Below are 16,739 nucleotides of genomic sequence, written 5' to 3'. Positions count from 1 at the left end.
TAGAAATAATAAAAAAATGTACAAATAATCATCTTTGGAATCATTAGCAATAGTCTTATCTCTTATTGCTCAGTCTTAAAGTATGTCACGTCAGCTTTTCACGATCCGTATGTCTATCCTTGCCAATATCAAGCTGAGATGATAAATTGCAAAAGCACATATATGGATTCGCTCGAAATGCTACCAATATTCGTTGTCATCAAGATACGGATGCACAATTGGGCAAACTAATGCGTTTGGTGGACGTAGGACTAATATCTGAAATTTCGAATTTCCCCATATTTTTTTTGTTAAGCTGTTCTTCTTAGGTTCTATTACCATTGTCCGCCGTCAGCTTCTTTTAATTAAAAATTTCCACCTAAGATATTTCATTAAACCGTCCATGGAAAATGCCTTTTCTTTAAAATAAAACCACAACTATTTTTACGAACCAAAATTAATGAATCGTCTTTATTTTGAAAATGTAACTTTAAATTTTAATATACTGAAAAACATACGTCCACAGAAATTAACTAGGTTTATAGTTTATATATAAATGATTACCTGTGGGTTCATGCCAATTTTTCCTTTTAGCTCGTACTTTTTTTGAAATTTTGTCCCCATAAATTCCAGTTTCTTTGTTTCGAATGTTTTTTTATATTTCATGAACTTATCATTTTCTTTAATCCTCATGAATTATGAAAACATGAAAGTCAATAAAGATATATGTTTCAAAGATCACGACCGGGCATATGGACAACAAATTCACGACCTTGGACTCGAAAATATTCCTAAGAAAAAGAACGTGGGCTAAAACTTTCGAAAGATTTGTTCGCATTGAATAAAATTGAATAGAAATAAGTAGAAGTAACTAATTATAATATTTCGAATTAAATTTTTTATGGATTTCGTTCGTGTTCTTTTATTATGAATTGAATGGTACCACTCCTCTTGTATGGAAAAGGGTGGTTTTGGTTTGTAGCGCGTAGGCTCCGTCCTCTCCCCTGAGTTCTTTAGGAAATTCTGAGATATCTTTTTTTTTAAGAGATGAGCCTGTTGGCTATACATTCTTGGCTTCTTGTTCTGGACGTTTTAATGTCTGTGTGTGTTTAGATAAATCTTTTCCAACCTTCCTCGGCAAGAATAGTTGTAATCCGCTTATGAAATGCGGATTTACCGTGTCGGGGGTGTCCTCTTGTCTCGGTGAACCTAGGATCTTGTAAAAATAACTTGTTTTGTTTTTTTATGTTTCAAAATATCCGATAATATTTCTGATCCAGAATGTGCATATAATTAGTTTCATATCTTCCAGATACTTCTTAATTATGTGGAGGCTGTACGTTACATTACTATTAGCATCAATACCTTTAGTAAGTATCAATGCATGGTCAAAGTATAAAAATTAATAACTTAATGTTAACTTGTGAAAAAAACACTGAGATATTAAAGCGGTTATATTGCATAACGTCTTTAGTTTGAAACACTTTGCGCAAAATTGACATTTCAATTACTTTTTAACGTATGAAATTTTTACGTACATAATAACAAATTAGAAACATATAAATATATGACGAAAGTTATAGGAAGAATTGTAAACATAAATGATTATTTCAAGGGCTTAGGTCACTATTTATGCATTTATAATCAGTCCAGAATCTAGTTTTTAGTTTTTGATCTTAACACAATTTTTATTCAAAAATTTAACTTTTGACTAGTACTTTCAGTAGTAACCCTTTGTAATTTATCTTTCTCATCACAACAAACTGGTTCTCTCTCACCTTTTCATTATATTTTAGATCAATGGTAGAGAGAAAAGAAGTATAGACTTAATAGCAGCCCACGGATTGATATCTCAAGAGAGACTACCACACGATACCTCTCCATCCGGCTACCATCTGCTCTTACAACCGTTTCCTAACGATGGCTACTTCGAAGGAAAAGTCAAAATAAATGTAACCATACAACATAAGACCCACGAGATAGTCTTACACGCCCATCCGGATTTAGTTATATTGCACTGCAATATCACCCAATTGATACCATCGGATGAGGAACTAAAACAAGCGTGAGTCTAAAAATATATCGTTAAATATTAGATATTTTAGTAATCATTTCAGAATCGATTCATGTTGTAATCGAGTTCGAAAAAAAATAGTTCCAAAATTAACTTTTGAATATAAAATTATACTATTCACAACCCGCTGGCTCTATGATATAGTCCATCCATTTTTTCGGCTTTTCTATACAATCTAGATTTCCACACCTTGTCTTGTCTATCGAATATCATTTTGTTTTCCAAATACACATCATTGTCTTTATTTTTTATGTCGCCCATGAGGCTATGCCTACATGAGTCTTTCGTTCGCCGTTTGTGGCCATCGTATTTTTAGGAGTGCAGTAAAGCTAGCAAGTAATTCATAGGCACACTTCTTACAGCTTTGGCTTGTTGATATGCTACCACTATTTTTATTTAGTCTGTTCTAATAATAATCAGAGTCAAATTATTGATAACAATCACAATCCCCTTCACTAGGTTTGCACTTGGAGAAGAAGGTAGATCGGAGCAAAACCAATTATTGGGACGGCCTACAGGGACTGAGACAGGCAAACACTCTTCTGCGAAACTATAATCAGAGATCTGCTGGATGTATCAACATAAATAAGAACAACCTACGAATACAACAACACCTGAAAACGCTAGACTTGGCAGATAATTTGTCGTGCAGATTTTGTTGAGAATATGAAATGGCAGTTTCAGCAATCACATTCTCTAAAAGGAGAGTGATTAACAAATCAGTAGTAAGCACTGGGTTTCTCAATATCGCAGCAAGGAAGGAAGGACACAATAGATCCTTCACGTCGCAGTGTATATGACACCCTAATATGCACATATATAGATCTGCACTGGTGACTGGTGTAGTAAGGAATGGGCGTGATTAGCCGTCGCCCATTGCCATTTACTCAAAGTGGCATCGCGAGTTAAGAATTATCAAAAACTTCTTACAAAACAGGAACGATTGTTTGGTTTAGTGATTCTTTGAATAGAAACTACAAAAATTAATTACAAATCATTACAAAAGGACTACAGTGAAACATAAGACCTTTCTTAAAAAATTATATTACTCAAGTTCAAAATCTTGGTGAAAGCTAGCAGATACTTAGCTATTTATGTGTTGGTATCTTCCGCTTTTCGTTCTAGGTACAATTCGTGATCAGTTTCTATTATTGCTATTGTACTTGACGATGAAGGTAGAAGATCAAGAAATAATAGACGATGAGTTTGCGTGCATGAGATGTTCTGGAGAATGAGATGTGCAGGAGAAGAATTTTGGCAGATCCAGAGATACTCTCGTATGCAGACAATATAATTCCATGTTTGCTCATAGAGTCAGTGTATATTTTGCGTCACTTGCATCATAAATATACTATATGTTCGCACTCCTTCAATGAGCTTTTGTTCACATTCTTAATGGATACCGTCAATTCCTGACAATTCAACTCTTGGTAAAACTATTACCGTACCGTTTTCAAAATATTTGTATTCGAAAATTATGGATAAATAATTGATGCTGGTATAAAGTAATGATCAGAATTATTAAGCATGAAATCACGAAAAGAAGATTAGAAACAAAACTAAGAACATAAATAACAGAATAGTATGAGGCTATTCTTAAGCTGGCCAAAAAATGAAGCTTTTACAACATGCTTGTTACTTGAAGAAAAGGTTGCTATTCCCTGTTATCTTTTTAAGCTCCACTTCTCTCTTTTAAATAGGATCTAGTGGATTTCTAAGGTTTTATACTTCTAATTAAGCTGGCGCTTCAGCAATTGCGGCTTCATCTGAGAAAGCACTGAAGATGACCAGCGCCGGGTCGCTTTATGACTTATTCAACTCCGGAAACAGTGACCAAAATCAACCAAATTGTGGTTGCAGATCGTCGAATGACCATCCGGATGATTGCCAAGGCTGTAAACGCCGATAAAGAAGACAAAAGTCTGTGCGAAGTTGGTACCAAAAAATCTGAATCTTGACCGAATTGACCGATTTGAGTCGATGGAAGCGGTAAAGAAAAAAACGGCAGAGCTCCTAAAGGCACTCACCAAAGAAAACTTCCAGCACTGCTTCGATCAATGGATCAACATTTTATCTCGCCAATCAACTCTTTGTCGTCAAAATAGCGACTAGTCACTCTAGCCTGTAGCATTTTGTCAAACAGGCCGACCTCAATCGACGCTGATAACGTAATACTTATTTGGAAAGGATCTCGAGCGGTATAAAACAAATCCAGACTTCTGAACTTTAAGTTTGTTAATACTAATCCTATTGACTTAAAATAAACACCATTATTCTTCTAAAATTAAGTTAAGTTAAGTTAAAAAATATCAGAGGTCAGTAGAGGGGGCAAATCTGTAAGTTCCCACTGATTGGAATCCTAACGCCGGGTAATTGTTTAACGTTTTTCACAAATTAGGTTATAATCAAATTTTATTATCTTGCTTGAAGTAAATGGCGAATCACTTGTACACTTGAACAGAAGGCTCTTCTATATCGTCTACGGGTCTTTTTAACCATTTATCCATATTTTTTATAAAAGGAGCGCATGACTAACGTAAAGATATTTCTGAATAATCACTTACCAAATGAAGCAAATACTGCAATAAAAGTACCGTACAAATAACAAATAAATCATTCCTTGCGATATGAGATCTCCTAAATTGCAAAAAGTGTATCCAGTGCTGCTTGGAAGGCATTCTGCAAGGTTCCCAATGTTGCCTAATCTTCTGTATTTCCGTTTTCTCAATGTATTTATTGATTTTTTCGAGTTTTTTTGTCTATTTTATTTTACGTGGTGCTAAAACCAGTGGTATATATACCACAGGTTGAAAATCGCTGACTTTTAGAACCACAAACATTTTTTCTTGAAATCAAAAGGACTGATTGAATAGTTGGTAATAATTTTGATATTGTTAGTTATCTAGTTATTTCGATAGAAATGTTATAATATTAAATCTATAGGTACTTTCTCATAATTTCTTTCAGAAATCTAAGCGATCCGCTTGAAAGAGATTTAGGTCCAGTACCTGTAGTTATAGAATCAGCTGAAAGAGTAAGAAACAAACCTCTCTATAACATAGTATTACAGAGTCCCATTAAATCAGGAGCTTTGTTGGAAGTATATCTTCAATTTACCGGTAAACTTTTCAATGATTCCTCGGAAGGTTTATTCAGGAGCAGTTATGTTGATCCGATGACAAAAGAAACAAAATGGTACGTACCAAAAGCAGACTGAATATAATTATAAATAGTTGAACCCATAATAACGTCTGTATGATATACTATTATTTGAGCTATAATTCGTCTCCGATATAATATAAATTTTGAATCTATTGTGGTAGGTTTGTTTCCACCCACATGAGACCCAATATGGCTAGGAGCGTTTTCCCTTGTTACGATGAACCAGCTTTTAAAGTACCAATAATAATATCAGTGGCGAGACATAAGAAAATGATTGCTGTTTCTAATATGCCATTAGAATCTACTGTACCCCAGTGAGTATAAATGCATTTGTAGTTAAGCGAAAAATGTTAAATTAGGTACTAATTCTAATAACTTCATTTCACCAATATTTTATATGTATATGTTTTTAGTGAGAGTTTGAGGGATTGGTATTGGGATACTTTTAAGAAATCGCCTGTAATGGCTACTTTTTCCATAGGAATAGTAGTTTCAGAATTTAGCAACATCACTTTCAATGTAACAGCAGATAAAGGTAGATATTGAGTTTTTACTTCGATGTAAATCAATACACTAAACAGCAGTTGAAGTGGATATTTTTGATTCTTCTAAAATTTGGAACTAAAAATATTCCTAAAAATATTACAGTGAATACGAGTAGATGCATGAATATAAATTTACAGCTAATGTTATATACCGACAATTTCAATCGCGAATAAGTCGAAAAGCATTCACTTTCAGAAAAAACTTTATAGAACAAAATTTGCTTATAATTAGTTAATTACCGATTTTCGCTTAGGGTAAATTTTCAAATAGAGTATAAGTAGAACCTAAATCCAAATTTTCATACAAATCGGTCCTGTATTGAATAAATCCACAGCTTACACTTTTTTGGCCGGATTGGACTAAAAGTATTGATAAGTCGAGCTTGACTGCAAGAAGAAACAGAACATACACCTCGTCAAGAATTAACAGCTTCTTTGAGAAAGCTACTGGAAGGCTTATTTCTAGTCAAACTGTCAGAATACGGTTGCATGCACATAATTTAAGTACTGAGCATACGTTTTACACTACCACTACACCTACACTCACGATTACACTGTCTAGCGCGCGTTTCGACGACCAAGTTATCGTCTTCAATCTCTGAAGACGATAACTGTATTCAAAATAAAATTTGAAAAGTTAAATATATTGTTTTCTTTAGATTTTCGTCTTACTATATGGGCAAGACCAGATTTTATAAACGCTATTCAGAATATCTCTGCAAAAGTGATAGATGCTATAAAGGTTTTGGAGGAATTTTGGCAAACACCGTATCCACTACCAAAATTGGATATTTTTGCGCTACCAAATTACCAATCCACTAGACCAGCCGATAGTTGGGGAGTACTCTTATTTAAGTAAGTATATCAATATTATAAGTTTTGTAAAAATGTTGTAATCAGTGATTTTTTAAGAAGTTTTGGATTTGATTTTGAAAAAAACCACAAAAAATTTGAAAAAATTGATAAAATCTTCATTGGATTCGATAGAACGATCAGTATAATTAAATGTTTGAAGATTCTTTCATGCAAATGTTGACCGCGGCTTCGCTTATGCGCAAGGTCCAATTTTGTCACAATCTCTCCAACATATAGGCCGATATTTCACGAGTAAATGCTTCAATATTAGTTTTGAATTGCGTGAATCGTTGCTGGTTTATCCCTGTAGACATTAACATGGCCTCAAAAGAAATAGTCCAAATGCGTTAATTTACACAATATAGGCGGCCAATTGATGGGCCTCAAACGTGTGATGAACTGTTCACCGAGGGCGGCCAACGTTCCGGCTATCGTCGCTATTGAAGAAGAACGGCCCGATGATGCCACCGGCCCGTAATCCACACCAAACAGTGACTTTTTCGGGATGCATTGGTAGCTCTTGCAATGCTTATGATTGGTCTTCACTCCAAGGGGGGCTATTTTGCTTGTTGACGTATCCATTCAACCAGAAATGAGCTCCGTCGCTGAACACAATTTTTCGACAAAAATTGGATCTCCCTCCAAATTTGCCAGCGCCCATTTACCAAATGTTAGACGCCGTGGGAAATCGTGTGGCTTCAATTCTTGCACCAGCCGTATCTTATAACCTCAAATCCTTTTACAAAATTTTCCACGTAGTGGAGTAACAGAGGCCTACTTGCTGCGAACGGCGGCAAATCGACATTTCACGGTCATCGGTAACACTGGCGGATACAGCCGCAATATTTTCTTCGGTCCTCACTGTACGTTTGCGTGTTAATAGTATAATATCCACAGTGTAAACTGAGTTCGAAATTTAGTCAAAACCTTCCGAATAGTTCCCTCAGTAAGCCGACCAAACTGCTCATAAATTGGAAGAACTGCGTAATCCAGTTCTCTAAACCGAGCATTTATTTTGATAGTAAAATTCAATAATTTACAAGCGTTGTTCGTCCGTAAGTCGATTCATGATTAAATTATAGACTAAACTGAACAAGTTTGATAATGACACAAGACACGATTCACGCGTGATCTGTCAAAAACAGTGTTTCCAAAAAGATACCAGCAAAAAAAATCACTCGTTACTAGTTAATTAATCAACACTTAAAACTTTATCAAACCATGACTGTATCACTGATTATAACTCTATTAACAATTTCGTAAATATCAATTCATTAACTTAGAACCGGTGCCATCAGACGTACGGTTTTGTCCCCGTCGCATTATGCAACTGTAATTCAATTAACAAAAGTTTTATATCATAACTGCCTCTATCGATTATGCAATACAAGGTTAAATGAGATTATATAACATTATTGCTTAATTTTTAGAGAAAGTGAATTAGGGAGTAGATGCTCGTGGCAAATAATACATGAGTTAGTATATCAATGGTTAGGAGCTCTAGCTACTCCTTTCTGGTGGAGTGATGCTCACATTAATAATGCTTTAGTACTATACGTCGCTGCTCATACTAGTTTAAAGGTAAATTATACTTCTTTGTTCTTCAGTTTTTTAAAAAAATAATTTTGAAAGTTTAGATGCATGAATGCGACACTTTCTACAATTGGCCAATGACAATGTTGTATTCCAATTATTACGAATTTAGTAAGAGATATCCATATGGAAAAAGTTCGGCTATCAAGCAAGATTCTTCATCATCAAAAACAGAATTGATTTTCAGGATGCTCAACTATACTCTGGGAGAAACTACATTCGTCCATGGAATGCAGAGATTTATGATGGACAGGTAATTTTAAACATTTTTTAAAAATATTTATTTGGATTATATGAATTAAAAATTTGTGTTCTATAGAACAATTAAAACAAATTTAAAACACTGCAGTTCCACTGTTGCGCACATACGCCTCTTTATAGGCCGATATCCTTGGATATGCTTATCTTGGCTTGAATCTTTCAACGACACTCGGCAAACAGGCTTATCCATCTGTTTGAATCTCGTATCTATAGAAATAGCTGCTTCACTCTTCATGTATGAAAGACACGATTTGTCCATGATTACGTCTTAGATAACCATTTCCACGTAAAAGACTAATTTCCAGGCATTTTTTTGTGTCTGTTTAAGTGGAATAGTTTTTTGATTGACAGTCAGAAGACCTTTCTAATGTCATATATTTCCATACATCATTCCCAGTAGTTTTCGACGTAAACATCTCCGATCTTGTCATGACACTACTTTATTTCGATTCTAATAATTAGAGTAGGAGTCCAGTTAATTTTATTATAATTTATGTATTGAAATTTAAACCGGTGGATTGAAATAAAGTTGATATGCATGCACAGACATTCCTAAATTTGGAAATATTTTCCCACACTGGATAGCACATACATTTTTTTTTGTGAAGTTTTGTAATAATACAGAAATATAAAATTGAGACTTCCACAAAGAACAGGGCGTTCTATTTTCATTAACCCCATACAATCCAATTTTTCAATCTTTCGAGTTGACATTCGTTTCAATTTTTTGTTCCTCGTGTTGTACTTTTTGTTCAAGCTCAAGAATCTAGTCACATTTTATTCACCTGTGGGGTAATTTCGCGCAAGACGTGTGAGGCAGGTATTTTCAATGAGATCGGGCGTCACATACATTTCTATCAGGCACGATATAAATCATAAAAACCGTTAATATCAAGTTTTGTGCTTTTTAATATTAACAATGAATATTTATTTGTCTCGACAATAACCTTGAAATTTTCGAATTTTGCACCAATATTTTGATCTTTGCATCTGACAACTCTAGATAGATACTTGTTTCAAATTTCTTTCATATTATATCTGTAGTCTTTTAGATTCAGCTTTTATTGTCTATTGCGAGCTTTTTCGATAAGTTGATACTTGAAATATTTTCCTTGCTTATGTATAATTTCATTTTAGTATTTTTATTGGGTTACAGACAGTACAAAACATTTTTTGGGGATGATGTTTGGTTGAGTTTGACTGAACAAGCAAGATTCGATGAAAAACTTCCTCAACCAATAACAATAAATGAAATAGCAGCTTCTTGGATAACAAAAGACAGATTGCCAGTTGTATCAGTGACCAGAAATTATGAAGATAACACTGCTAATTTAAGTCAGGTCAGATTAGGTTAGATTTACAATTAAAATAAAAGTTTACAGATCTAATGAAGTAATAATTATTATATACTTGTCAAATATCATAACAAATAACAACAAAAAATGTAGAAATTTAGAAGAAAAGATATGAGCATAGCGCTAAAATATTAAATATTGGATAATCGAATAAGTACTGTTATATGATTCGCGTTTATGATCATCTACAAAATGTTCCGAAACAAAAAAATTCGGGAGTGAATAGATGACGTGAAAATAATGATGTGACATGAAAAAAAATTCTTATACGACCCCTCTTTTCTGAGTTATATGCCTTTAAAGCTGCTAATCAGAACTCATATTTAATATATTCAAGTATATTTTCTAAATTATATATTCGAACATTATGAATTCTCAATGGATGATTACGTATGTCCATGTAGAGTGTTTGACAGAATAAATCATTCTACGCTACTATCTGATGCCCAGGGGCGGCTCGTGCCCTACGGTTAACAATACGTAACTTTTACATGGACAACCTGTACAATCTAAAGATAGCAAAAATGAATTTTTCAATCCATTTTCAAACAAAAAGGTACTCTTTGTTTATCTCGATAAAATATATGGAGATATGTAGATTTTTAGATCGGTTTACATGCCAACGAAGACATTGTAATTATTTATTGAAAATACTGACAGGAGGTATTAAAACACAATCAAACATTTCTAATTGAACTACATATTGTCGAACATCATGTTACGTCAAGGTAGAATAATTAGTAAGATGAGTAGATAATTTCTGAATCTGAATTTTCATACTAAACAGTTGTAGTTACATTGAAATAATCTTTTATTCAAAGGAACTCAATATAATTCTTCCGTTCACTCTACTATTGAGTAAAATTCGTATTTTGTATAAGACTAGGCTTGATATTTGATTGTTGCATTTTAGGCTTTATATTACGCAGAACGCTTTATCAGAAATGTTTTAGTAAAACCAAAAATAAAAAAGTTTGCCACATAGTTTCAACTTAAGTAGTGAGATGAAATTTGAAAATCGATTTCACCATATATATGTATAGTTGAAAAATCTATTTATTCATATAATTTTGTAGAAAGTCTACTTGAGAGAGCGACCTCATGATGTTCCGGACCAAGAAAAATTTTTATGGTGGATTCCAATTATTTTAGTTACCCAAAATCATTTAGATTTCAGAAATTCGACTCCCATAACGTGGATGAAAAGAGAAAGAGATATCCAACTAAAAGATTTACCCGGAAAAGATTATTTTATAATTGTGAACCCAGAAGAGATTGGTAAGTGCTTTTGATTTGTAAATAAATGAATCTTCTTTTTTGTACTTATTTTAAGCAGCATGATTTCATTATTTATCACATTTCGTGCATATTTTCCATGGAATCCATATTTCTACTTTTTTTAAATTCGTGAAAAAAATAACACTTTCGGGTCAGTTAATGTTGATTTTTTCTTATCAAATTCTAAAACGGATAAGGAAACAGCAGAAGTTACTTTTAATTAGGGAAATCTAACGTAGCTTAAGACTTTGTTGTATCTACGGATGACTTCCTCAGTGAATTACGCCTAAATTATTTCACTACTCCTGATGGGAACCATTTGTCTGTTAATCATATAGTTAAGTAATACAAAGTGTCCCTTATTTTACCCTCCATTAACGTATCGTCTCGGCTTACCTAATTTTTGTCTTTTATTAATGTGACTGGATCATAAATGTCCCTTGACCACCAAAATCCATAGTTTTTATTGTATTCGGAAAGATTTATTACTTAAGCCAGGTGTACACTGATCACTCCTCATGGGAACCGTTATGATCTGTTAACTATATAGTCAACTATCCCTTGGATACTTAAAGTTACATTAACAAATTACTAGTTTATATTGATGTAACTCTAAAATACAATTTTTATAATTAATTATAGTTTTTATAAACGATAACATTTACTATTTAAAGCAGCTTGTACACGGGTACTGGGTTTTTAATAGTTCGACATTCGTCGCGTACGCTTATCGGATAATTAAAATTTAATTAATTATTTTTTTCATTCATAAATAGTTTTTACAGAGTTGTAAATTAAGTTATTTGACTCGAATTAAAGCTTCATCTTACCCTAAATTCTCACCTCAAGTTCATAGAAATCGTCATTAGAGACATAGGTCATCATCATTAAAATCGTTGTCAATGATCATTGAAATTCATAATAGAATGTGTTTTAAGTGGAGTTAATTATATTTTGTTGTAATTTTATAGGGCCCTTCCCTGTAAATTACGATGAGAAAAATTGGAACATGTTAGCCGATTTTCTGTGTTCTGAAAATCGCCAAAAAATTCCCGTATACACTAGAGCAAAACTTTTACACGATGCTTGGAATCTAGCATATGCCGGTGAACTTAATTTTGCTACAGCTTTAAATATGACGTTATTCTTAAAAAACGAACGAGAATATTTAGTATGGGACCCTGTTTTTACTTTTATAGATCATATTGGAAGACACATCGATAGCACATCAGCACATAAAAAATTTCAAGTGAGTAAAATATCTGTTTAACTTTCCTTCATTTATCATAGATAAACTTCAGAACTAATATATGAATCAAATTAAGTATACTAATATTTGTTGATATTTATAAGTGATCACTAATAATATTCCTTTTATATTATATAAAAGAGATTAAAACCAGTTTGAAAAGCTATAAAGTAGGGCACTCAAAAACCCGAAACCAATATCTCAAACTGTACAACCAAACACTCAAAAAATGCAGTATGAATACAAAGATAGATAAAAACAAGACGATGATCGTAAACACAGAAATAAAGACACACGACATAAAAAAAGAAATAGACAAATACGGCAAATAGAACTCTTCAAATACATCGGCTCAATGATAAAAGGAAAATTAGAAATAAGAGTACAAATGTCACCGAAGTATGGATAACGACCGGGTGACACAAAAAAATATATACACAACGGAAAGGAGATTTCTCCGAAAAATTTAAACCAAGACCTGATTACATCACATCAGAAACGAAACATACAAACAGATATTAAATACAAAACCTACAAAGCAATACATGGGAGAAAATCAATTAAGATAAACAGGATAAAGGGGAGGATTACAAGAAGAATATTAGGAGTCAGAATAATAAGAGCAAGATATAGAGGGAGACCAAGAAAGACCTGGATGAACGAAATCAACAAATCAACTGAGAACAGAGGAAATAAGCTACATGCAGTACTACTTCAAATAAAAGACCCGAAAAAGATGGAAAAAAACTCAACCCCACATATTACACCCATAAGGGTAAATAGACATAACGATTAGGGTAAGTCCAGGATTGATGGCCATCCAAATAATTTTTTTCTCCAGAATATCTATTGCTAAGTGAAGACATAATAGTATTAGTATAATATGATTTGGTCAATTCTAATGAAAAACAAGATATAAGTAAACTTTCTTTGCAGCATTTCCTTCTCCAATCTGTTTTTTTTTCTTGGACCATTTCAATCTCTCTTATGCTAAAGTTATACATATACAAATGTCTTGCAAGCTACATAAAGAAAAGTTTTCAAAATATGTTCTAATGTGCTATACAATTTAAAATGCTCATATAATAACTAACTTTCTAGAATATCTGTTTTTAATAATAAGAAATGTTAGGAAGCGTAACTGGCAAAAGATAACATTTATAATTCCAACTATTGTAGACTTACGTAAAGTTGCTTCTAACACCTTTGTACAAAGAATTAGGAAACGAAACCCAGGAAGAAGAAGCTGAAGACAAATCTCATTTAAGAAGTTCGTCAAAAGTGTTTTTATGTCGAGCTGGCTACAAGCCTTGTATTGATGAAGCACAAGCTGCATTTAAAGTATGGATGGAATCTGCAGATCCAGATGAAGGAAATCCGTAAGTATTATTCTATTAGAATGAATTAGGGATATAGCTTTTCATTGTACGTGGTTTATTTGTGTTATTCACGCTCGCTGCTTCCTTATTAGATCATTTTTAATATATACCTAATTTTTTTAATATATAATTTTATGTTGGTACTACCTTACTCAATAATTTTCAATGCAATTCAATTCAAATTCATTTATTAAAAAATTTTTCCCTGAGAAAATTCAATATGGGCCAATTTGTTCATTCAATCGACTCAATCAAAACGTTAATGCTTTGAAATCAATTTAAATCTATGTTATTCCATTCTTGAAATTATTCTACGTCACATATTTGGTTGAAAGTCTAAAAACACACTCTTGCTTTATCTTTAATTGATAGTTCTATATCTGTATAACTTTTTCCGTTTGGTAGATGATCAAAAATCAAATTGAAAACATAAATGATAAATTCAATTCATATCATAAAAAACCTCACAATTCACAAACAACAACTTGGTCTTATGCCACAAAAAACTGGTGATAATAAGTTTCGCTGATAGATCTAACCAACAATCAGATCCTGAACTTAGATGCTTAGCTATTCAAAAAGCAAAGACTAAAATGTAAAACTCCCAAAAACAAAAGAAGTAATATTGTATATCAAGTCCCTTGTACTTATTGTGACGCTGCCCTGTCTACGTAAGGCATACATCTCAGTATTTAGAAAATAGACTAAAAGATCAATACGATAAAAAAATAAAACTGCATTAACGAACCACGAAATATCAAAAATACATAAATGCAATTCTTGTAACGCAATCTAATGAACGAAAAAGAGAATTTTTAAAAATGGTTCACATTCATAAGAACGAGAAAGTTGTCAATGAAGAATAAAAAACACGTAAACAATTTAAGTAAAGTTTTAATTGGTGGCTGCTACATAATGTGAAAACTAAGGAAAAATATTTTTTTGTGTTAAAACAGATTTGTATTTGGATTTTATTTTGGTATTCATGATGTAGGTGATCTATTGATTAATTGTCACTGACAAGTCATATTTTAATAAAAACGACATCAGGTCGAAACATAAAATTTTTACCTGGCGATTTAGAAACATAAAAATATCAAAAGGTCTAAGAAATAAGAAATGAATACCTTTTTTGGGATATGATACCAGAAGACACCAAATCTGAGGCTCAAATTTTCCAAGATATCCAATATATTTTCCTGACTATTGAAGATAAATCGGTTTTCCACACAGAAAAACATTTATCTAGCCTAGTCTCCTTCCAACTGAACTTAAGTTTTCATGAACTTCTAATACTTCTTCACACTTCTTTAGAAAGGCTTCGATGTTCTAAATCCGTGAGACCTTAACATTTCATGTTTTCTACTTCATTATAGATCCCCTGGGATAGAAATATTCTTGAGCTTCCTGTTGCATTATATAGTTAATCATAAAGTTTATAGATTTTGAATGGAACAATTGAAATTTCAATACAAAAAATAGTAAATATCTAATTTTAGGGTTGCGAATCAATATATTTGTCCTGTTTTTAAATGGGGAACAATGGAGGAATGGGAATTTGGATTAGAAAGAGTGATCAAGTTCCCTTCAACAAGAATACCAAGTGAACGTACCTACTTATTGAAAACATTAGCTGGTTGCCCTAATGATGCTCGAAAAATTGAACGTTTACTCAACATAACGATTTTGGAAAAAAATGGCAACTTTACAGATAATGACATGTATTTGATCTTTAGTATGTTAACTGGAGGAGCCAATGGATACACTAATTTGTTCAACTTTTTGAGAAAACATTGGGATGCTATTAAAGTAAGGTGAGGTAGTATTTAAAAATATGTATGTTCACATTATCACAACAAAATTTGTAATGTGTCTTCATGTCTTGGGAAATTTTAGATTCGAGGAGAAGCCTCAACTATGGAACAGCCTCGTAACTTCTGCTACAACAGTTTTTAAAACACAAAAAGGCTTAGATATGGTTTCTGAGCTTTATGTTGAAAAACAAAGTGAATTTGGTACGGCAGATTTTGTTGTGGAAAGAGCATTAAAGAACATTAAGGAAGAAACAAAATGGAGTAATGAGAATTTGCCTGTCATTGAAACTTGGTTGGATAATTATATGAAAGTTAATGGAGTTAATGACACACAAAAAACGTTAAACTTTAATAAGGATAACAATTCTACAAATGTATTTTAAAATTAAGATCAACAAATATACCACATTCAATGTCACACGATTTTTTCGGAACATTTTCCTTCGTTATTTATTAGTTAGTTTTTTATAAGTCATCAATATAGAATTGATTAATAATAGTGTATATATTTGAAAAATTCAATTTATTTATAATCAAATGTAATTATTATGGGATTCAATAGAAGTAAAGAAAAATTATTTTAATAACTTGTTTCATTATTTGCCACAACAAGCGGTAACCGTAGGAAATGTAAACGTAACAGAACGAAATGTTTACAAAAAATAGGTTCACAACCTTACACCGATCATATCCAGCGTGAAACATTTTGATCCTAAGCCTATAGGTTCACTACTATTGTAGTATTCCGATCATGACCTTTCCGGAAAGTAGTTCATATCAAGGTCACTGTCGTTCGGAAACCATAGAATTGATTTAATTTTGAAAATATAAAGGGAGAGAGGTATGGAGCCCGAACTGCTAATAGAGAAAGTACAACATAATACCACTCTATAACTCTTTTTACTCTATTCTGATTGGATCGCCGTGACGTCGAAGATTCGGGTGGTGGGATTGGGCTTTTCGTAGATTTTTTATAGTTATTTATTCGCGTCTAAATTTCGCGTTCCAGTATTTCAAATTTTAAAATGTGATTCCACGAAACTTTCGTCCCCCGTTGCTATTTGACGCATTGTTACATTAAAAAATATATTTAACCGTTAACGTGTGATTAATATACGAATGACCCTATATGGCAAAGGAGTATAATGAGCTTTAATTTTAATAACGAGTTGGGAGAGATAAAGATTTGTAAATC

General features: G+C 32.6%; 1 protein-coding gene across 2 annotated transcripts in view; it reads left to right on the top strand.

The window, feature by feature from the left end:
- LOC130899639 (aminopeptidase N) overlaps nt 1-16,131 on the top strand; it is a 34,131-nt gene extending 18,000 nt beyond the window's left edge. For both annotated transcript variants that reach the window (XM_057809713.1, XM_057809714.1), the window contains exons 2-15: nt 1,292-1,349; nt 1,776-2,044; nt 5,021-5,248; nt 5,377-5,529; nt 5,629-5,750; nt 6,420-6,615; nt 8,046-8,196; nt 8,253-8,461; nt 9,626-9,809; nt 10,901-11,102; nt 12,074-12,351; nt 13,531-13,730; nt 15,230-15,544; nt 15,627-16,131. In XM_057809713.1, the coding sequence (XP_057665696.1) occupies nt 1,305-1,349; nt 1,776-2,044; nt 5,021-5,248; nt 5,377-5,529; nt 5,629-5,750; nt 6,420-6,615; nt 8,046-8,196; nt 8,253-8,461; nt 9,626-9,809; nt 10,901-11,102; nt 12,074-12,351; nt 13,531-13,730; nt 15,230-15,544; nt 15,627-15,927 (2,853 nt within the window). In that variant the 5' untranslated portion in view covers nt 1,292-1,304 and the 3' untranslated portion in view covers nt 15,928-16,131. The remainder of the gene's footprint in view (nt 1-1,291; nt 1,350-1,775; nt 2,045-5,020; nt 5,249-5,376; nt 5,530-5,628; nt 5,751-6,419; nt 6,616-8,045; nt 8,197-8,252; nt 8,462-9,625; nt 9,810-10,900; nt 11,103-12,073; nt 12,352-13,530; nt 13,731-15,229; nt 15,545-15,626) is intronic.
- Nucleotides 16,132-16,739: the final 608 nt, after the last annotated feature.

Source organism: Diorhabda carinulata, chromosome 11 (genome assembly GCF_026250575.1).
Source record: "Diorhabda carinulata isolate Delta chromosome 11, icDioCari1.1, whole genome shotgun sequence".
Taxonomy (NCBI): domain Eukaryota; kingdom Metazoa; phylum Arthropoda; class Insecta; order Coleoptera; family Chrysomelidae; genus Diorhabda; species Diorhabda carinulata.
Note: the sequence above shows the minus strand (reverse complement) of the source record. Positions and strands in the feature narration are given on the sequence as shown.